The sequence below is a fragment of the Saccopteryx bilineata genome, chromosome 4 (genome assembly GCF_036850765.1).
Source record: "Saccopteryx bilineata isolate mSacBil1 chromosome 4, mSacBil1_pri_phased_curated, whole genome shotgun sequence".
NCBI lineage: Eukaryota > Metazoa > Chordata > Mammalia > Chiroptera > Emballonuridae > Saccopteryx > Saccopteryx bilineata.
In genome coordinates this window covers 267,327,192-267,350,860 of record NC_089493.1, presented here as the reverse complement: position 1 = coordinate 267,350,860, position 23,669 = coordinate 267,327,192, and the positions used below count along the sequence as shown (strand labels likewise).

General features: G+C 44.6%; 1 protein-coding gene across 13 annotated transcripts in view; it reads right to left on the bottom strand.

Annotated features, from left to right (window-relative positions):
* The window catches only part of GTF2I (general transcription factor IIi), a 135,797-nt gene extending 112,424 nt beyond the window's left edge, over nucleotides 1-23,373 (bottom strand). For 5 of the 13 annotated variants that reach the window (XM_066274596.1, XM_066274600.1, XM_066274597.1 and 2 more), the window contains exon 1: nucleotides 20,622-23,372. In XM_066274596.1, coding sequence (XP_066130693.1) covers nucleotides 20,622-21,174 — 553 coding nt within the window. In that variant the 5' untranslated portion in view covers nucleotides 21,175-23,372. The other 8 variants (XM_066274606.1, XM_066274605.1, XM_066274608.1 and 5 more) reach the window with 4 other exon arrangements.
* Between the last annotated feature and the right edge of the window lie 296 nt (nucleotides 23,374-23,669).

Genomic DNA, 23,669 nt, shown 5'->3' with positions numbered 1-23,669 from the left:
CAGGGCCCTGGCCGGTTGGCTCAACGGTAGAGCGTCGGCCTAGCGTGTGGAGGACCCGGGTTCGATTCCCGGCCAGGGCACACAGGAGAAGCACCCATTTGCTTCTCCACCCCTCCGCCGTGCTTTCCTCTCTGTCTCTCTCTTCCCCTCCCGCAGCCAGGGCTCCATTGGAGCAAAGATGGCCCGGGCCCTGGGGATGGCTCTGTGGCCTCTGCCTCAGGCGCTAGAGTGGCTCTGGTCACAACATGGCGACGCCCAGGATGGGCAGAGCATCGCCCCCTGGTGGGCAGAGCATCGCCCCTGGTGGGCGTGCCGGGTGGATCCCGGTCGGGCACATGCGGGAGTCTGTCTGACTGTCTCTCCCCATTTCCAGCTTCAGAGAAAATAAAAAGAAAAGAAAAAAAAAAAAAAAAAAAAAAACCTATCCAGCCTGACCATGCAGTGGCACAATGGATAGGCTTTGGCCTGGAATGCTAAGGTTGAGTGCAGGCTCATCCAACTTTAAGCCCATGGTCACTGGCTTGAACCCAAGGTCACTGGCTTGAGCAAGGTATCACTCACTCTGCTGGAGCCCTCTGGTCAAGGCACATAGGAGAAAGCGATCAATGAACAACTAAGGTGCCACAATGAAGAATTGATGCTTCTCATCTCTCCCTTCCTTTCTGTCTGTTCCTGTCTGTCCCTCCCTCCTTATCTCACGTACGTGCTAAAATAAAATAAAATAATAAACCCCTAAAACAAAATTTTGATCGATTGATTTACTGAAGTCAAGGATTTTAAGTTTTTATAAGAGGCTATGCTTATATATTAAGATACTAAATTACTCATTTCTATCTGCTGAAATAAAGCTGGCAATCATATCAGTAAAAACCAAGTGACTCCCTCAAGAAGAAACAAAACACATTTGAAGGGCTAAGATTTGAAAAGATCTGCAACTATACTGTAATACTTAAAATTTTAGACCTTGGCCATTGGGTGGCTTAGTGGATATAGCATCAGCCCAGCTTGCAGACGTCCCAGGTTTGATTCCAGTCAAGGAACACATGGGATGCGACCAAATGCTTCTCTTCCCCATCCTCTCCCCCTTCTCTCTCTCTTCCCCTCTCACAACCAGTGGCTCAACTGGTTTGAGCACCAGCTCCAGGCACTGAGGATAACTCAGTTGATCCAAACATCGGTCCCAGATGAGAGTTGTCGGGTGGATCCTGGTTGGGGCACATGCAGGAATCTTTCTCACTATCTCCCCTCCTCTCACTTAAAAAAATAAAATTCATACTCTTCTCTACCCCATTTCCAAAACAAACAAACAAATAAATAAATGTTCAGAGAATAGAAATAGCTAAAAATAATTAAATAAACAAAAATAAGAAAATTTAAGCCTGGTAAAGGGAAGAATGTCAAAATAATATAACAAGGCCAGGGAAAGAGGACCTGCCCAATTCGAGGATCATAAGTTCAATTCTGAGTTTCATAATAGCCATAATAATGTCCTCAAAAAACAAATTTTAAAAATCTTATCAGGGCCCTGGCCGGTTGGCTCAACGGTAGAGCGTCGGCCTAGCGTGTGGAGGACCCGGGTTCGATTCCCGGCCAGGGCACACAGGAGAAGCACCCATTTGCTTCTCCACCCCTCCGCCGTGCTTTCCTCTCTGTCTCTCTCTTCCCCTCCCGCAGCCAGGGCTCCATTGGAGCAAAGATGGCCCGGGCCCTGGGGATGGCTCTGTGGCCTCTGCCTCAGGCGCTAGAGTGGCTCTGGTCACAACATGGCGACGCCCAGGATGGGCAGAGCATCGCCCCCTGGTGGGCAGAGCATCGCCCCTGGTGGGCGTGCCGGGTGGATCCCGGTCGGGCACATGCGGGAGTCTGTCTGACTGTCTCTCCCCATTTCCAGCTTCAGAGAAAATAAAAAGAAAAGAAAAAAAAAAAAAAAAAAAAAAACCTATCCAGCCTGACCATGCAGTGGCACAATGGATAGGCTTTGGCCTGGAATGCTAAGGTTGAGTGCAGGCTCATCCAACTTTAAGCCCATGGTCACTGGCTTGAACCCAAGGTCACTGGCTTGAGCAAGGTATCACTCACTCTGCTGGAGCCCTCTGGTCAAGGCACATAGGAGAAAGCGATCAATGAACAACTAAGGTGCCACAATGAAGAATTGATGCTTCTCATCTCTCCCTTCCTTTCTGTCTGTTCCTGTCTGTCCCTCCCTCCTTATCTCACGTACGTGCTAAAATAAAATAAAATAATAAACCCCTAAAACAAAATTTTGATCGATTGATTTACTGAAGTCAAGGATTTTAAGTTTTTATAAGAGGCTATGCTTATATATTAAGATACTAAATTACTCATTTCTATCTGCTGAAATAAAGCTGGCAATCATATCAGTAAAAACCAAGTGACTCCCTCAAGAAGAAACAAAACACATTTGAAGGGCTAAGATTTGAAAAGATCTGCAACTATACTGTAATACTTAAAATTTTAGACCTTGGCCATTGGGTGGCTTAGTGGATATAGCATCAGCCCAGCTTGCAGACGTCCCAGGTTTGATTCCAGTCAAGGAACACATGGGATGCGACCAAATGCTTCTCTTCCCCATCCTCTCCCCCTTCTCTCTCTCTTCCCCTCTCACAACCAGTGGCTCAACTGGTTTGAGCACCAGCTCCAGGCACTGAGGATAACTCAGTTGATCCAAACATCGGTCCCAGATGAGAGTTGTCGGGTGGATCCTGGTTGGGGCACATGCAGGAATCTTTCTCACTATCTCCCCTCCTCTCACTTAAAAAAATAAAATTCATACTCTTCTCTACCCCATTTCCAAAACAAACAAACAAATAAATAAATGTTCAGAGAATAGAAATAGCTAAAAATAATTAAATAAACAAAAATAAGAAAATTTAAGCCTGGTAAAGGGAAGAATGTCAAAATAATATAACAAGGCCAGGGAAAGAGGACCTGCCCAATTCGAGGATCATAAGTTCAATTCTGAGTTTCATAATAGCCATAATAATATCCTCAAAAAACAAATTTTAAAAATCTTATCAGGGCCCTGGCCGGTTGGCTCAACGGTAGAGCGTCGGCCTAGCGTGTGGAGGACCCGGGTTCGATTCCCGGCCAGGGCACACAGGAGAAGCACCCATTTGCTTCTCCACCCCTCCGCCGTGCTTTCCTCTCTGTCTCTCTCTTCCCCTCCCGCAGCCAGGGCTCCATTGGAGCAAAGATGGCCCGGGCGCTGGGGATGGCTCTGTGGCCTCTGCCTCAGGCGCTAGAGTGGCTCTGGTCACAACATGGCGACGCCCAGGATGGGCAGAGCATCGCCCCCTGGTGGGCAGAGCATCGCCCCTGGTGGGCGTGCCGGGTGGATCCCGGTCGGGCGCATGCGGGAGTCTGTCTGACTGTCTCTCCCTGTTTCCAAGCTTCAGAAAAATGAAAAAAAAAAAAAAAAAAAAAAAAATCTTATCAGCTTTGACTGGATAGCTCGGTTGGTTATCTCTCGTGAATACGCCCTTCTTCTTTCTCTAAAATCAATAAAATGAACATTTAAAAGAAACAACAAAAAAAGCACCTTTCAGCTATTAAGAAACAACCACAACTTTACATGGCAGTATAGTTTAAGAAAAAACTTTTATGCATGCATAAATTACAATTTACATAGTCTAGATTTTTAAAAAGCAGCAGCTTGCCCTGTCAATAGACAAAGAGTGTGTCCATTTGACCTTACACTAAATTTAAAAATCATTTGGTACTGGAAAAACTACATCACTGTTCTTTTCCTAACTTTGTATGAATCAGAAAAGGAAATAAAAATCAAGTAATCATGTTCTAAGTCTATCCTTATTTTTAAATATATTGTTCCCAGAATGCAGACAACAGAGCCAAGCTATTACAAATGCCAACTTTGGAATCAGAGCAAAGTTCTGAATTCAGGTCCTATCTCCAATACAAGATATGGGATTCTTTTTTTTACCACATAGGTCTGTATTTTAATTTTACTTTTTTATTAATTTGAGAGACAGAGGGGAAGGGAAAGAGGAAGAAGAGAGCGTTAAAGCATCAATTCATAGTTGCTTCACTTTAGTTGTTCATTGACTGCTTCTCATATGTACCTTGACGGGGGCGAGTGGGGGAGGACCTCAAGCCAAGCCAGTGACCCTTGGGCTCAAGCCGGGGATCTCAGGGTTTCCAACCAGAAACCACAGCATTCCAGGGCGACACTCTTATCAACTGCACCACCACTAGCCAAGGCTAGATTCTTTAATCTTAAATCTACCAGTCTAGAAAAAGATATTAACATGTGCACTTACCTCACAAGGTTATCAGAATATTTAGTACCTGATATTGTGTTTCACATAAGCATTCAGTAAACTGAGTAAGCATTTAAAATTCAAATTTCATTAAAATAGTTACTTTAAAAATACATGTATATTTATCTATTGATTTTAATATATATAAATACTACAAACAAGTTTGATAGAGTGAAAATTTCCCCAACTGCTTTAATTATCCCTACAAAATAAAATAACCTATTTTCTGATGAGGAAGAAAATTAAACAGAAAAGTCTTAAAATAAATTATGGATTTTTAACATATATTTTTACTTATTTTTCTCAACTTTATTGAGATAGAATTGACACAATGTTTTCAAGTTTAAGGTATACAATAAATCAGTTGTTTTCAACTGCCAGTCCACCAGAAATTTCTGCCAGTCCATAAAAGAGTTAACCACCCAGATGTATGAAGATTACAGACCCAATGATTATATACTCTATAATCTTCATATATTTTGGTTGGTTAACTCTTTCACAGACTGGCACGAAATTTCTGGTGGACCGGCAGTTGAAACCCACTGCCATAAATCTGTTATTTTTTTTAATAAATCTGTTTTGAAATAAATTACACGCATCTTTTAAAGCATCCATCCATATGCAAACATAAAAATTTCCTTAATCTAATGTACTCAGAGACTTTTAAAATTTAACTTAAAGTCACCTTACTCCAAACATATAAAAAAGTAAAGTAGACTGAATATACAAACTAAACTAGTTTTTTAATTTTTTTCTTAAGTGAGAGGAGGAGAGATAGACTCGGGCAGGCACCCCAACTTGGATCCACCGGCAACCCCCGTCTGGGGCCAATGCTCAAGTCAATCAAGTTATTCTCAGCGCCCATAGGCCAACGTTCAAACCAATCAAGCCACAGGCTGCGAGGGGGGAGGGGAAAGAAGCAACCATTTGCTTCTCACTGGTGCCCTGACTGGGAGTCAAACTCAGGACTTCCATACACAGGGTCGACACTCTATCCACTGAACCAACCAACCAGGGCCCTAAACTAGTCTTTATCCAGAAGCTCTCAACAAAAAGTTATCATTTGTGCATACCGTTATGCTCAAGAAACAGATTGTGTTTTGGGGCCTCACAGAATACCTAAACCAAAGGCCCTCAATATGTTGGTTAAGTGAATAAATAAGCACTGTTCCAAATATAAGAAAGGACTCCTTATTTTCCAAACCTGACTAGATATAGAAGATGAATAGTGAACAATAATAGTTCAAACACTCATTTTGCTATTTTTCTTACAGATAAGGTTACAAATAAAGGGGGAAATTATGAAATAAATTCAAAAAGTGATTATCTAGTTGAGTGAAGTAATTACCTCACTGTTTTACAACATACCCAAAAAAACTTACTCTAAAAGCTATACAGGAAGCAATCAATCTGACAAAAATACAGAATCAGAAACAATTTTTAAGTTACTATAAATATACTAAGGCCCATGTATGTAAATGCAATCAAAAAGTATGGGACCTATATAATCAGAAATCTTCACAGGCTGTCTAACCAGGGCTCATTTTAACCAACTCTTCACTACTCTCAGCTTATACAGTAATATCTTATCACAGTATCAATGTATAATAATCTGATAAAGTAGTTTATTTTGTTTTCTGTTAGTTTTTTGCAAGAGTGACAGACAGGCAGGGACAGACAGGAAGAGAGAGAGAGAGATGGGAAACATCGACTCATAGTTGTGGCACCTTGTTTGTTCACTGATTGATTGCTTTCTCATATACACCTTGACCAGTGAGGCTCCAGCCGAGCCAGTGACCCCTTGTTCAAGCCAGTGACCTTGGGCTCTAAGCCAGCAACCATGGGGTCATGTCTAGGATCCCGCACTCAAGCCAGATGAGCCCTGGCTCAAGACAGCAACCTCAGAGTTTCGAACCTTGGGTCCTTAGCTGCCCCGAGCAAAGCTCTATCCACTGTACCACTGCCTGGTCAAGTATTATACAGTAGTTTTTAAAAAATTATTTCCACTAGATCTGTGGTAGTGCAGTGGATAAAGCGTCAACCTGGAATGCTGAAGTTGCTAGTTCAAAACCCTGGGCTTGCCTGGTCAAGGCACACATAAGAAACAACTACTGCCTGACCAGGTTGTGGCAGTGGGTAGAGCATCGGATGGGGAGGCAGAAGACCCAGGTTTGAAACTTCTAAATTGCCGGCTTGAGCATGGGCCTGCTGGCTTGAGCCCAAAGGTGACTGGCTTAAAGCCCACGGTTGCTGGCTTGAGCAAGGGGTCACTTGCTCTACTGTAACTCCCCAGTCAAGGCACATATGAGAAAGCAATCAGTGAGCAACTAAGGAGCTGCAACAAAGAATTGATGCTTCTCATCTCTCTTCCTTCCTGTCTGTCCCTATCTGTCCCTCTCTGTCTCTATCACAAAAAAAGAAAAAAGAAACTACTACTATGAATTGATGTTTCCTGCTACTCCCTCCCTATTCTCTCCTCTAAAAATAAATTTAGAAAATTTTTTTTTAATTTTTTTTTTTTTCATTTTACTGAAGCTGGAAACAGGGAGAGACAGTCAGACAGACTCCCGCATGCGCCCGACCGGGATCCACCCGGCACGCCCACCAGGGGCGACGCTCTGCCCACCAGGGGGCGATGCTCTGCCCATCCTGGGCGTCGCCATGTTGCGACCATAGCCACTCTAGCGCCTGGGGCAGAAGCCACAGAGCCATCCCCAGCGCCCGGGCCATCTTTGCTCCAATGGAGCCTTGGCTGCGGGAGGGGAAGAGAGAGACAGAGAGGGAAAGTGCGGCGGAGGGGTGGAAAAGCAAATGGGCGCTTCTCCTGTGTGCCCTGGCCGGGAATCGAACCCGGGTTCTCCGCACGCTAGGCCGACGCTCTACCGCTGAGCCAACCGGCCAGGGCTTAGAAAATTTTTTAATTTTCTTTGCCATACTACAAAAACTTCAAATATCCAAAAATCACAGTGAGGATTAAAGAGGAAATTCAGACACATCCAATAACATGGACGAACCTTGAGGACATTATGCTAAGTGAAATAAATGTAAGGATTAGCTATACTATTAAGAGATTTGTTCAGAACCATCCAAATTCTTCTGCTCCAAAAAAAGTATGAGAAAGAAAAGAAGCCCTGGCCAGGTGTTCAGTGGATGAAGCATCATCCAGGCATACCAAAGTCACATGCGAACCTCTAGTCAGGGCTCATATGAGTAGGAATCAGAAAGTACACAACTAGGCCCTGGCCAGTTGACTCAGCAGTAGAGTGTCGACCGGGTTTGTGGAAGTCCCTGGTTCGATTCCTGGTCAGGGCACATAGGAGAAGTGATCATCTGCTTCTCTCCTCCCAACCCTTCCTCTCTCCCCTTTCCGCAGCCACGACTCAATTAATTCAAACACATCAGCATCCAGTGCTGAGAATGGCTCCATGGAGCCTCTCTACCTCAGGTGCTAAAAATAGCTCAGTTATAAGCATAGCCCCACATGGGCAGAGCATCAGCCCCAGATGGGGGTTGCCAGGTGGATCCCAGTCAGGGTGCATGCAAGGAGTCTGTTTCTCTATGCCCGTTCCTCTCACTTAAAAAAATAATAAACACATAACTAAATGAAACTAAGTGGAACAGCAAGTTGATGCTTCTCTATCAATGGAAAAATTTAAAAAAAAAATGACTCAGTAATTTGATTCCTAAATATATACAAAATAATTTGAAAACAGATATTAAAAGTATACTTGCACATCAATGTTCATGGCTGCAATATTCATAACAGCCAAAATGTAGAAACAACCTAAATGTTCATCAATGGATGAATAGATAAATAAAATGTGGTATATCATACAAAGGAATTTTATTCAGTTATAAAAAAATTAAGTTCTAATACATGCTAAAATGCAGATTAACCTTGAAAACAATATACTGAGATAAGCCAAACACAAAATGACAAATACTGTATGACTCTACTGATATGAAATATCTAAAATAGGCACATTCACAGTGACAGAAATAGACTATGGTTACCAGGACTACGGGGAGGGAAGAATGGAGTTATTGCTTAATGGGTACAGAGTTTCTATTTGAGGTGATAAAATTTTAGAATTAGTTGTGATGGTTTTAACACTGTGAATTTAATTAATTCCATTGAATTTAAAATGTTTTAAAATGCTTAAAATGGCATATAAGGAAGAAAAGAAAAAGACAAGAAGTGGCACTAATGAATCCCCCTTTACCTCTTTAGCCAATTTTAAACAAATTCTAGTACCTGGGTCAATTTCTCTGCTCTTTCCCCATGTGTAAAGAACTTATAACATACAGTGGCGGGCAAAAATAGGTTTACAATTGTGAGTACATGAAAGTTTATTCTTGTATTATTTATTTATTTGTATTGTATCTTATAATTACAGTTATTATTTTGTATCTTTACTTATGATTTATCCTTTAAGTAATGATGGCTGGTAATTTACCAACTTTTGCCCACCTCTTATGCTGTCCCTTCCTTTGTCAAATTACCATATCACAACTAAATTAATTTAAGCTAAATGTTTTAAAGGCTGAGGCTAAGACCTCAGATTTTATTCATTTTAATTCAGTTCTAATACCTCATTTTCCTTAAACTAGTATCTGTCTGAAAATTCAAACTATACAAGCCTATTCACATTTACGTTGCAGTCAAAGAGCTTTATCAAAATATAATGATGCAGCAGTTTTCGCAGCTTTCAATCAAATTGTCTTTTTTTTTTTTAATTGATTTTAGTGAGAGAGAAAGGGAAGGAGAGGAGGGGGGGGGAGAGAGAGAGAGAGAGAGAGAGAGAGAGAGAGAAACATCAATCTGCTCCTGCCTGTATGTGCCCTAACTGGGACTAACTGGCAACCTCTGCTTCAGGACGATGCTATAACCAACTAAGCTACCCTGCCAGGGCCAAACTGTCAATTCCTAGTAAAAACATTTCCTTAGAGTCAGTCCTGGCCACAAATTATTTCTTATCTCCTTTATTTGCGCTATAAAAGCAAAGAAATTGCAACTACCCTTCAACTTCTCTACTAATTTCTAACTCAAATATTGTATATCAATATCCCCTTTGGGGAAAAAAAGCACAACCTCCAAAACCGGCAATAGCTGAAGATAGAAAAAAGGTGAATTAATCTATCTTTGGGTAACCAGTTTCAGAGGCTTTTTAATTATAAATTCACTATTTGCAAGGTAGACATTAGTCTTTATATTATACATATACATTAGAAGTGTATAAGGTCGGCCTGACAGTGGCGCAGTGGCGTAGTAGATAAGAGCATCAGACTGGGATGCAGAAGGACCCAGGTTCAAGACCCAGAGGTCACCAGCTTGAGCGCGGGCTCATCTGGTTTGAGCAAAAGCTCACCAGCTTGGACCCAAGGTCGCTGGCTCGAGCAAGGGGTTACTTGGTCTGCTGAAGGCCCGCGGTCAAGGCACATATGAGAAAGCAATCAATGAACAACTAAGGTGTCTCAATGCACAACGAAAAACTGATGATTGATGCTTCTCATCTCTCTCCGTTCCTGTGTCTGTCCCTGTCTATCCCTCTCTCTATCCCTGTAAAAAACAATAATAAATAAAATTTAAATAAATTTATTTAATAATAAATAAAATTTAATAAAATTTAAATTAAAAAAATGTATAAGTTCTGCCTGACCAGTGCTGGCGCAGTGGAAAGAGTCGATCTGGGATGCTACCTCGGATACTGAGATTCCAGCTTCAAAACCCTGATATCAACGCGTGATCCAGGGCTCACCAGCTTGAGCAGACTCGCCAGCTTGAGCATGGGATCATGAATAAATCAAGCCTCATTTTAACCAGATATCCTAAATAAAGCTTCATTACTCCCTGCTTCTACAATTAAACCATAATATAATCATGTTGCCATTTTAATTCAAGAGAGAGAGAGAAAGAGGGGTGGGAGAGCAAGAGGTACCAGCTCATAGCTGCTTCACTTTAGTTGTCACTGATTGCTTGTATGGGCCTTAACAGGACAACCCTAGGATTTCAAACTGGTAACCTCAGCATTCCAGGTCAACACTTTAATCACTATGTTCCATCACCAGGCAAAATGTATACAACTTTTAAACAAAAATGCTATGAATGACCTTTTGCAGACTGCCATTGATAAAATTCTTAATAATTACTTTCAAGTAAGTTGCCTTTAATGCATTTCTAAAAAGTGAAATACATTCTCAGAGTATAGCTTCTCCAAGTCTTTTAAAAAATGCTTTCCCCTAAACATACTGTATTTCCCCATGTATAAGACGCACTCTTTTTGAAAAATTTGGGTCTAAAAACTGGGTGCATCTTATACAGTGGTTGTAGTTTTTTAGTTGCCTTTCCTGCTTTTTTGTGCTTTTTGTGCTCGTTGTTGAAGACTGAATTATCATCAGATACAGATGAGTACAAGCTAATGGATGGGAGTTTTGACAGTGATGAGTAGTTGTATAAATTTTATAATGAATAAAACTTCAGTTCAATTACTTTATGTAATACATTTTTTTTCAAATTTCGGGCCCCAAAATTAAGGTGCTTCTTATACATGGGATCATCTTATACATGGGGAAACACGGTATATAAAAATTACTTGATGGGCATCTAATGAACCCAAAAGTTAAGACAATTTAATGTTAATTATAACCAAAACCATTAAGAAGACTGCAATATTTAAAAACTTGTATTTTCTTTTTTTTGTTTGTTTTTGTGTGACAGAGACAGAGAGAGTCAGAGAGAGGGACAGATAGGGACAGACAGACAGGAAGGGAGAGAGATGAGAAGCATCAATTCTTTGTTGCGGCACCTTAGTTATTCATTGATTGCTTTCTCATGTGCCTTGAGGGGGGATTCAGCAGACTGAGTGACCCCTTGCTCAAGCCAGAGACCTTAGGCTCAAGCTAGTGAGCTCTGCTCAAACCAGATGAGCCCATGTTCAAGCTGGCGACCTCGGGGTCTCAAACCTGGGTCCTCGGCATCCCAGCCCAACGCTCTATCCACTGCGCCACTGCCTGGTCAGGCTAAAAACTTCCATTTTCCTCGAAAAATTAAACAGTAGAACTGAATTAGATAGAACACAATACAAATAGTCACCAGTAATAAAAGCAAAGATTAAGCCTGACCAGGTGGTGGTGCAGGGAACAGAGCATCAGCCTGGGACACTGAGGACCCCGGTTCAAAACCCTAAGGTCGGCCCTGGCCGGTTGGCTCAGTGGTAGAGCGTCGGCCTGGCGTGCAGAAGTCCCGGGTTCGATTCCCGGCCAGGGCACACAGGAGAAGCGCCCATCTGCTTCTCCACCCCTCCCCCTCTCCTTCCTCTCTGTCTCTCTCTTCCCCTCCCGTAGCCAAGGCTCCATTGGAGCAAAGATGGCCCGGGCGCTAGGGATGGCTCCTTGGCCTCTGCCCCGCTCGAGTGGCTCTGGTCTCAACAGAGTGACGCCTCGGAGGGGCAGAGCATCGCCCCCTGCTGGGCAGAGCGTCGCCCCCTGGTGGGTGTGCTGGGTGGATCCCGGTCGGGCACATGCGGGAGTCTGTCTGACTGTCTCTCCCGTTTCTAGCTTCAGGAAAAAAAAACAAAAAAAAAAAACCCTAAGGTCACCAGCTTGAGAGCAGAGTTGCCAACTTGAGCAAGGGGTCACTGACTCGGCTGAAGCCACTCAGTCAAGGAATATATGAAAAAGCAATCAATGAACAACTCTGAGTTGATGTTTCTCATATCTCTCCCTTCCTGTCTGTCTGTCCCTGTCTCTCGCTAAAAAAAAAAAAAAAAAAAGGCCCTGGCCAGTTGGCTCAGTGGCCAGTCGGCCTGGCATGCATAAGTCCTGGGTTCGATTCCCAGCCAGGGCACACAGAAGCACCCATCTGCTTCTCCACCCCCTCCCCCTCTCCTTCCTCTCTGTCTCTCTCTTCTCCTCCCGCAGCCAAGGCTCCATTGGAGTGAGGTTGGCCTGGGCGCTGAGGACGGCTCCATGGCCTCTGCCTCAGGAGCTAGAAGGCTCTGGTTGCAACAGAGCAGCGCCCCAGATGGGCGGAGCATCATCCCCTGGTGGGCATGCCGGGTGGATCCCTGTCGGGCACATGCGGGAGTCTGTCTGACTGCCTCACCATTTCCAACTTCAGAAAAAAAAAGAAAGAAAGAAAGAAAGAAAGAAAGAAATAGTTGTGTTTTTTCCTGACAATTTTTTAATGTTTATCTTTTTTTTCCCCTGAAGTGAGAAGCGGGGAGGCAGAAAGACTCCTGCATGCACCCAACTGGATCCACCAGCATGCCCACCAGGGGGCAATGCTCTGCCCACGTGGACCATTGCTGCCAGAGCCATTCTAGCCCCTGAGGTGGAAGCAATGGAGCCATCCTCAGCACCCCAGCCAACTTTGCTCCAATGGAGCCTTGGCTGCAGGAGGGGAAGAGAGAGAGAGAGAGAGAGGAAGGAGAGGGGAAAATGTGAAGAAGCAGATAGGCACTTCTCCTGTGTGCCCTGGCCGGGAATTGAACCTAAGACTTCCACACGCCAGGCTGACGTTCTACAGCTCAGCTAGCCAGCCAGGGCCTAGAAAAGGTTAAGTTTTAGTAATTTTTCAGTGTTTTATTTACTGCTCCATTAGATAAGAATAAACTGGATTAGGGACTTTGTCATCTATATTTTGTTTTGAACACACCATCCATCTATGGATCATCAAAAATGATAGAGCGTAAATTTAAACTAATCACATTCCTCCTAGAATCTAGGACCTAGCTAATTTAAGATTACTTTCCCCATTAAAAAATCCTTTATAGCCTGACCTGTGGTGGTGCAGTGGATAAAGCATCGACCTGGAAATGCTGAGGTCGCCGGTTCGAAATCCTGGGCTTGCCTGGTCAAAGCACATATGGGAGTTGATGCTTCCAGCTCTTCCCCCCTTCTCTTCTCTGTCTCTCCTCTCCCTCTCTTTCAGTCTCTCCCTCTCCTCTCTAAAATGAGTAAAAAAAAAAAATCCATTATAGGCCCTGGCCGGATTGCCCAATGGATAGTGTCCTACCAGCACGCGAAGGTCTCGGTTCACTCTCCAGTCAGAACACAAACCAGAAGCAACCAATGAGCACACAACTAAGCGGAACAACAAGTTGGTGCTTTTTTTCTCTTTCCCTCCCTCCCTGCCCCCTTCCTCTTTCTCTCTAATCAATGGAAAAGTTTTAAAAAAATGTCCATTATAATAAAAAGAATAAAAACCCATTCTCAATAAAAAGAAGCCAAGCTTGACCAGGTGGTGATGCAGTGGATAGAGCATCAACCTAGGACACTGAAGACCCAGGTTCAAAACCCAGAGGTCACTGGCTTGACCTCAGGCTCATCCAGCTTGAGTGCAGGCTCACTAGCTCGAATGTGGGATAATAATCACAATCCCATGGTCGCTGACTTGAGATCAAAGGTCAATCAATGGCTTAAAGCCCAAGGTCGCTGGCTTGAGCAAGGGGTCACTGACTTGGCTGGGGTTCCCACCTCAGCTAAGGCCCATATGAGAAGCAAGCAACGAACAACTAAAAATGCCGCAATACAAGTTGATGCTTCTCATCTCTCTTCCTGTCTCTCTCTTGCAAAAAGGAAAAAAAAAAAATCCAAAAGCCAACATTTTAAAGTCAAAATCCCTACAGTCATATTCTTCCATGTTAGCCAAATCCTCAGAGGAACAAGGGGCTGAGGATAGGGTGACAGAGAGCTGGAGCACAGGCTGCTGCTCCGCTATCCTCAGCCTGGCCCAACCTATCTCAGTGATAGGCCCAACCTATCACCCCACCCATTCCAGGTTCCCAGACTGTATACTCTGAGCCGGTAATGGGATGCTTTAGGCATCTCTAGGAGATGAATGCCTGTGCCGTGAATAAATAAAGAATGAAAGAGTGAAAAACAAGCCAAGATTATTAGACTCCTAATTTTATTCTGTACTTAAATATCTACAGCTATCTAAGATCTTTTTTTAAATTCATTATAGAGAGGAGAGAGAGAGAGAGAGTGAGAAAGAGAAGGGGGGAGGAACAGGAAGCATCAACTCCCATATGTGCCTTGACTAGGCAAGCCCAGGGTTTTGAACCGGCAATCTCAGCATTTCCAGGTTGACGCTTTATCCACTGCGCCACCACAGGTCAGGCTATCTAAGACTTTTTATAATTTTTCATTTATTGATTTCAGCCAGAGAGGAAGAGAGAGCGAGACAGAGAGACAGAAACACCAATCTGTTCCTGTATGTGCCCTGACTCGAGATCGAACCAGTAACCTCTGAGCTTCAGGACACTGCTCTAATCAACAGAGCTATCCAGCCAAGCAAGATTTTTTATTTTTTAAAACTAAGACTTTAAAAAATAAAAAGCAAGACTTTTTAAAGACTTAATTTTATAATCATGGCTAATAAAAATTCTTAACTCTAAGTTTTCCAACCAATCTACAATAAACAGCTCAAATTATATTTTGATTCTTTAACATCTAGCTTTAAAGTAATGAAAAGCAAACATCTACTGTAAGTTTTAGACACTTAAAACGTAATTTGCCATTGATCTAGCCAGATGGCTCAGTTGGTAGAGCTTTGTTTCAAACTGCAGAGGTTGGTGATTCTAACCCAGGTCAGGCCATATATAGACAGGACCAGATAGATGTTCCTGTCTCTCTCTCTCTCCCCCTTCCTCTCTCTCTCTAAAATCAATAAAATGTGTAAGAAAAAACTTAACTTTCCATTGTGAGTGGTTCTCAAGCATCAGCACCACCAGGAAACTAGTCAGAAATGCTAATTACTGGGGTCCACTCCCGATCTGCAGAATCAGAAGGTCTGGGTTAGGGCCTAGCAATTCTGTTTTAACAAGCCCTCCAGGGGATGCTAATGCTCCAAAGAACATGGCTTTGGGGTTAAAAATCTGGTTGCCCAAATCCAAATCTTGGAATCCAAGATTTACTTGACTGGGTAATCAAGAGTAAATTACCCAGCTTCTCTAGGCTTGTTCTTCATCCATAAAATGGAATTATGGGTTGTTCTGAATATTAAATAAGAAAACAAATGGTAAGAGTGGTAAGTAAGAACTTAACAGCAATGCCCAGCACAAAAAGAAATATTCAAAAGTTAGCAGTTGTCAAAGCATTTTGACAGTTGTACACTGGAAGGGGGTGAAAGGCAGAAATGCCTAATCCCTACCCATCTAGGAGTTTAATACCTAGTGACCAGGCCAGACACATGTAAACAAGGCAGGACCACACACACTCCTAAAGGAAATAAAGATGCCCTCATAGAAAGGGCAAAAAATGTTGACTAGGATAGTGTAAGAACAGCCATTTCTGACCAAACACTAGCTTTAAAACAGTGATTACAGCCCTGGCCGGTTAGCTTAATAGTTAAGTGTCCACCTGGCATGTGGAAGTCCAGGTTCAATTCCCAGTCAGGACACACAGGAGAAGCGACCATCTCCTTCTCCAACCCTCCCTCCCCCTCTTCCCCTTCTACAGCCATAGAATGGTTCAAGCCAAGTTGGCCTCAAGCGCTGAGGATGGCTCCATGGCCTGCCTCTCTGCTAAAATAGCTTGGTTACCAAGCAACAGAGCAGCTGCCCAGACAAGCAGGCATGGTAGGGGGCTTCTCCCAGTGAATCCAGGTCAGGGCACATGCAGAAGTCTGTCTCTGCCTCTCCGCCTCTCACTTAATTTTTTTAAAAAAGTTATTATATATGCCCTGGCTGGGCAGCTGAATTGGTTGGAACATCAACCCTATACACCAAGGTTATGGGTTCAACACCCCCCCTGCCCCGTCAGGGCACATATAAGAATCCACACATGGCCTTGGTCAATTGGCTCAACAACTGAGAGTCAGCCTGGCTTGTGGAAGTCCCGGGTTCCGTTCCCAGTCAGGACACACAGAAGTGACCATCTGCTTCTTCACCCCTCCGCTTCCTATCTCTCTTTCTCTCTCTCTCTCTATTCCCCTCCTGCAGCCATGGTATGAATGGTTCTAGCAATTTGGCCGTAGGCAATGATGATGGCTCCATGGCCTCATCTCAGGTGCTGAACAGGCTTGACCCAGATCAAGGAGCATCACCCCCTAGTGGGTTTGCCAGGTGGATCCTGGTCTGGGTGCATGTGGGAGTGTGTCTCTGCCTCCCTGCCTCTCAATTAAAAAAAGAAAAAAAGCATGAATAAATGGAACAATTGAATAGTTTCTCTCTCTCTCTCAAAATCAATAAATTAAAAAAAAAATTTTTAAGTAATTACATGTAAGAGCCTGAAAAAAAAAATTCCGTCTAGCTTACAGGTATGAGCCAGGATCCTGAGAAAACAGCCAATGGAGACACAAGGCAGTAGCCCACAGTGGATTACAAATGGACAAAGGCCTGACCAGGCGGTGGCGCAGTGGATAGAGCGTTGGACTAGGATGCAGAGGACCCAGGTTTGAGGCCCCGAGGTCGCCAGCTTGAGCACGGGCTCATCTGATTTGAGTAAAAAGCCCACTAGCTTGAACCCAAGGTCACTGGCTCCAGCAAGGGGTTACTCGGCCTGCTGAAGAACCGCGGTCAAGGCACATATGAGAAAGCAATCAATGAACAACTAAGGTATCGCAACAAAAAAACTGATGATTGATGCTTCTCATCTCTCTCCGTTCCTGTCTGTCTGTCCCTGTCTATCCCTCTCTCTGACTCACTCTGTCTCTGTAAAAAAAAATGAATTAAAAAAAAAAAAAAGAATGGACAAATAAAAATATGCACAGTAGCTCTCTTATCCACAGGAGGTATGTTCCAAGACGCCGTGTGGGGGCCAAAAACCACATAGTTCCAAACCCTATATACACCATTTTTCCCCATACATACATACCTTCCTTCTTCTTCAACTTCAACTCTGCCGAAATGTGGCAGCAGCTTCTTCCACAGCAGCCAGCCACTGCAGTAGTTTTTACATTTCTCAGTCCAAACCTATTCTTTAATCTGTGTAACCATCCCTTACTTGCAGTAAGTGGCTTGGTGTCACTCCTTTCAGAAGACCCCTTGCTGAAGTCTTCAAGTAGGTTCAGAGCTTTCTGGCGGAACGTGCTGCCTGCCATCAACTGGAAGTTTCTATTCATGTCTTCCACCCACATAACTTAATAATGCCTTTTCCATCTTAACTAAGCATTTATCTTACACTGTGGCCATTATTTTTTGTTGTTTGAGAAGCAACAGCAAAACTAGCACGGACTTCTTTTTCCTTCTTCACAGTTTCACGGACAGAAGTTTCATTCTTGTAGATCTTAGCAACTTCAGCATAGGACTTTTTTCTTTCTTCATTAAGTCAAGAATTTTCATCTTTTCACTTAAAAGAAACATTTTACGGCTTCTCTTTGGCATATTTGAACTGCCAGCAGCACTACTCTTCCACTTTGGGGCTATCATTAAGGAAAACATGTTACTTGAACACCAGCACAATACAGAAACAGATGACAACTAAATGACTAGCGGCTGGTAACATACATAGCGTGGATGCGCTGGACAAAGGAATGATTCACATCCCAGGCAGGACAGAGCAGGACCTCATCACGTTACTTAGAACGGCACAAGACATTTAAAACTTATGAATTATTTATTTCTGGAGTTTTCAACTTAATATTTTCTGACCTCAACTGGAACTGCGGGAAGCGAAACCGTGGATAAAGGGGGTGGGGAGGGTCTACCGTAGTAGGAAATAAAATCAGTCATCCCAAATCATAGGCTTTTGGGGGGGGAGGGTTAGGGGAAGAAAGCTAATCTAGGTTCTCATTTGCAAACTAACTTCCCCTTTTGATTCTTTGTACCCAGAGACTACTCTTAGGCACTGTGGCCTATCAAGCCATTGTCTGTAGCAAAGTTGAATGCAGAGAGGGTGAGAAGTCTGACCAGGGCCCCGCATTCGCAGGAGTGAGCACTCCTTGCACAGGACCCGACATCTGAACACTCTCACAGCAAATTAGCGCAAAACCATAACGCTAAAACAAACAAAAAACACCTCGACTTAATAAAGGAAAAATTTGTATAAGCAAAAGTGGAGAAAGGAGGAAAGGGAAAGACTTTTTTTTGTCTTTTTCCTCTCCTGAAACCAGCCTGGGAGCTGGCCTAATCCAGATGGCTTATTTTCGTGGCCTGAAGGCTGAGGTTTTCCTTCCGGTCATTGTTTTTATTTCCCCCACAAAAACAGTCCCTGCGGGGCAGGCACTCCCGCCGATCAGGGACAAAGCCCACTCCGGGTTCCACCTGGGCGCAGGCAGGGAAAGACCGGGAGGGGCGGCGCTTCCCAGCCCGCCCGCCGGCCGCAGTAACCAGGCAGCGCGGCGCCGACCCCGCCCCCGCTGCCCGCCGCCCGCCGGCCAATCCGGCGCGTCTGCTGCCCTGGCGCACCAGCCCCGGAGACACCAGACTAAGCGCGACCCCACGGCTCGGGCCTGGCACCGCGCGCGCACCCGCACGGCTGGAGCTGGCCAATCAGCGGTCGGGCATGCGCACCCGCAGGCTCGCTCGCGAGCGGGGCCTCACGCGTGAGACCCCCCCACACACGCGACGCCGGCGCGCGCGCCCCTCCCCCATGAGTATCCAGGCGAGCGCGTTCAAGTGTCCTCCCCCGCGACCGCTTCTGCTCCTGCCCCACCCCCAACGCCGGCGGCCCGGGGTTGGGGGGGGGGGTCGTGGTACCCCAACATGGCCACCGACGGTCCCCAAACTTCTATCCGTGCAGGCCTCAAGGTGTAGTCTCAAAAGCCCTGCTCGCGATGGCAGCTGAGGCGGGGAATGAGGCGACAGGGACTCACCCGAGTGCAGCCGCCTCCAGGCAGCGCCGGGGCAGGGGTGCCGAAGGGAAGCGCGTGTGGGCCGTGCGCGAGCTGCGGCGGCGGCGGAGCAGCCTCGGGCTGAGGCAAGCTGACTAGCGGGCAGGAGGTGAGAGGGCGAGGGGCCCGTGTGTCTCAGGCGAGCTTCTGTCACCGCCTCATGGCCGCCCCAGCAGGGCCCCGCTCAGCGCCTAGATCCAATCGCAAGGGACGGAGAGAGAGGCCGGGGTAACCGCGACAGGCGGGCGACCGGGGCTAGAGAGCGCGTGCGGGAAGGCGGGGGGGCGAACGGTGGCCCCTTTTCTCTGCTCTCCGAGCTTCTCTCTCACCCTCCTCCTCTTTTTTTTTCTTTTTTTTTTTTTCTTTTTTTTTTTTTTTTTTTTTTTTTTTTGTTCCTCGAAGGCTCGCTGCGCTTGCGCACCCGCGACACCGCCCAGCGGGAGTTGTAGTTTCTGATTCGTCCGGAATAACGCGTTGGCGGGAGTGGTGGACTACGACTCCCGGGAAGCGCCGCGCTAGCGAACCCCGAGTCCGGGGACGCGGAGAGAGCGGCGCCCGGCCCTCTCCGGCAAGGACTGTCAATGGAGGCGCAGGGTGGTGGGATCGAGAACATGGCTGCACCTGGGGCCTGTTCGGCCGCCCGGGTGGGGGAGGGGAGGTGGGGCACAGCGCCGAAAATCCAGGCCGGTTGTGGCTCCAGCCTGCTCCCTGCGAAGCTCCAGCCGACCTCAGCGGCCGCCCGAGACTCGCACTTACCCTTGCACCCGAGAGTCCCTGCAAATTGCTAGAGCGGAACACGGCAAAGGCCGGGGAGCCCCAGGGCGGCCTGCCGGCCACCGTGCCCCGCCAAGGGATTTCCTCCGCCCTGCAACACCCTCTGGGACACAAAGAACTGCTGTTAGTTTTGAAAGCTTGCCTCAAAAGACTTGCCCGGACTTTGGAAGGGGGAGGGGTGGGACTCTGGTGTTTTTATTTACCCCCTGAGGCTTTGCTCACGTGTCTACTCTCGACATTTAGAAAGTTGAGGAAAAGCCCTGGAGTAGGAGCGTGTAACCTGGTTTGTAGCCCGTTTTGTTCTGTCAACCGCTACGCAAATTTACTCAAACCCATCCCCCATTCCAGTTATTTTTGCTTCTCAACTTTCATTAGCTCTTGAATTTCGAAAATGCTGAGATATTCTTATATACTTAAGTGAAACTCAAAAGTTTTAAAAAAAACTTGACCCAGAGATTTTAGATGTTAATATAAATCACAAAATCTAGTGATTTTGTGATTTTTTTTCCCCAACGGGGATTCAAGCCACACAGGTCACCCTTCTCCTTTCCCCTCCCCCTCCTCGGTAGGTGGCGACCACATCGCCTTTTCCAGCCTGTGTTCAGCCTGTGTCGCTGGCAAGAAAACTTTGCAAACAGCCGTTCTTTTGATGTATAGAAGTACCCCTTTATCTGCGGGAAATACCGGTCAAGACCCCCCTGTGAATGCCTAAAACCCAGATAATACCAAGCCTATATATACTGTACTGTTTTTCCCTATATATACATACATACCTTCCTCCTTAATCAACTTCAACTCTGCCGGAAATGTGGCAGCAGCCTCTTCAACAGCAGGCACAGCCTCTGCAGTAGTTTTTACATTTCTCAGTCCAAACCTATTCCTGAATCTGTGCAACCATCCCTTACTTGCAGTAAATGGTTTGATGTCACTCCTTTCAGAGGATCCCTTGCTGAAGTCTTCATATAGTCTCAGTGCTTTCTGGCGCAGCACAGTGCTGTCAACCGGAACACAGTTTCTGTTCATGTCTTCCACCCACAAACTTAATGCCTTTTCCATCTTAACTAAGCATTTATCACGCACTGTGGCCGTAACTTTTGCAGTTTGAGGTGCAACAGCAAAACTAGCACGAATTTCTTTTTCCTTCTTCACAATTTCACGGATAGAAGATTCATTCTTATTGTAGATCTTAGCAACTTCAGCATAGGATTTTTTTTCTTTCCTTATTAAGTCAAGAATTTTCACCTTTTCACTTAAAGGAAGCACTTTGCGGCTTCTCTTTGGCATATTCGAATTGCCAGCATCACTACTCCTGCGCTTTGGGGCCATTATTAAGTAAAAAAAAAAAGGTTACTTGAACACCAGCACTGCGATACTGAGACAGTCGATCTGATAACAGAGACTGCTACTAAGTGACTCACGGGCGGGAGTGTCTACTGTGTGGAGACGCTGGACAAAGCATGGAAGGGTGTTAAAAAGTGAGTTAGACAAAAGTTCACTTGGTCAAGATCACCCTTGTCATTAAAAATTTGTTCAAGAGATAGTCCTCTGCTTCTATGAATTTGTTTAATGCTTCAGGGTGGAATTTTGCTGCTTCAGGAACAAAACTTCTTTGACGTTGAAGCAGTCCTGAAACTCTTAAATCCTAAAACAATTTCTAAAACTTTAGCTGGCTTTGAATTGCCTCAGAAAGCTAGCCCTTTCAGGTCAATAAACAGTACAGTATATAGAACAGTGTTTGGTTTGAACAGTATGTGGAGGCCAAGCAATATTCTCGGTGTATTGCTATTGGGGGGTGTAACCCTCAAATTTATAGTATGTGTATAGCAGTGATTTTCAACCTTTTCCCATCTCATGGCACACATAAACTAATCACTAAAATTCTGCAGTGCAGCCCACCAAAAATATATATATATAGCCAATGTGACAAATTTTTGATTCATTCACACTGGATGGCTATTGTTGTGTTGACTGTTGTCATTTTTTTATTTGATAATCTAAGGGAAAAGAAGTCAATGCCCTGACTAAATAGTCAGGTATAGCATGTTTTAAAAATTCCTGTGGCACACCAGTTGAAAATTGCTGGTCTATAGTCATTAAATATGCTTTTTTCATACTTTCCTAAGGCCTGGCTCACTATTTTGGCCATTATTGGTATAATTGTTGCTACATTACTGGTATAATTGTTAGCCAATCTCTCCCTCGCCTCACTGGTAGAGATGCTTTGTTAGTTGAGGTCATTGTTATAAGCTACTTTTTATTTTTAAGATTCAATTTTTTAGAAAGAGGAGAGAGGGGGTTGGGGAGGAGCAGAAAGCATCAACTCATAGGAGTTGCTTCCCATATGTGCTTTGCCAGGCAAGCCCAGGGTTTCAAACCAGTAACCTCAGCGTGTCTACACTCGACATTTAGAAAGAAAGTTGAGGAAAAGCCCTGGAGTAGGAGCGTATAACCTACTCCATAGGTCAAATGGAATACTCCATAGATCAAATGCCTACCCATCACAACACCACAGGTCAGGCTGTCATAAGCTACTTTGAATACCATCTCTTAGCACAGACACTTATTTTTCTCAGATATCAAATTGATACCTTCTGGGTTGAGCAACAGATGAAAGAAAAAAATTATCCATTTATGTTTAGGAATGTTATATTATGGAACCCTCCCTCCTTTGTTTAAATCACACTCAACTTCCTTTGTGTAGAAAGACATTCAATATAAGATGTGTATGTAGACCAGACTGAGATTGCAGAAAGAACATTTGCAGCTCTTTACTTATGCTCACTTAGATGGCAAATTCTTGCATGTTATTTAAAATTATTCCAAATATTTGTCTTGTTTATATTTAACCTAGTATATGCAATCCTTAAGATGAGGGTCCATATAATATGACACTTCCATTCTATTCTATACTTGGGAATCCAAAGCCGGGTCAAACTGGCCTAGGCCAGGCTAGAGATGAATCTAGACCAAATGTGAGCTCTCCCACCAACTCAAATTTATCTTCACGTAGACTGAACTTTCAGTCTTGTTGACTGCTTTTAAAAAGCAATGGAGGCCTTGGCTGGCTGGCTCAGTGGTAGAGTGTCAGCCCAGCGTGTGGAAGTCCTGAGCACACAGGAGAAGCACCCATCTACTTCTCCATCCTTCCCCCTCTCCCTTCTATCTCTCTCTTCCCCTCCCATAGCCAAGGCTCATTGGAGCAAAGTTGGCCCAGGCTCTGAGGATGGCTCCATGGCCTCCACCTCAGGTGCTAGAATGGTTCCTGTTGCAATGGAGCAACGGCCCAGATGGGCAGAGCAGCGCCTCCTAGTGAGCTTGCCGGGTGGATCCCGGTTGGGCGCATGCGGGAGTCTGTCTCTCTGCCTCCCTACTTCTCACTTCAGAAAAACAAACAACAACAAAAAATGGAGTTCCTGGCCAAATAACTCAGTTGGTTAGAGCATCATCTGGAAGCATACAGGTTAACCAGCTTGATTCCTGATTAGGGCACATACAGGAACAGCTTGATGTTCTTGTCTCTCTCCTGCTCTCTCCCTTCCTCCCTTGCTGAAATCAATAAAATAAATATTTGTTAAAATTTTTTAAAATAAATAATAAAATATATATAATTTATCAGATACCAGTTTGATATTTTATTTATTTAAAACAATTTCTTTTTAATTGATTTTAGCGTTGGCCAGATAGCTCAGTTGGTTGGAACACTGTCTGGAAGTGTAGAGGTTGCCAGTTTGATCCCAGGTCAGGGCACATACAGGAACAATGTTTCTCTCTCTCTCTCTCTCTCTCTCTCTCTCTATATATATATATATATATATATCCCC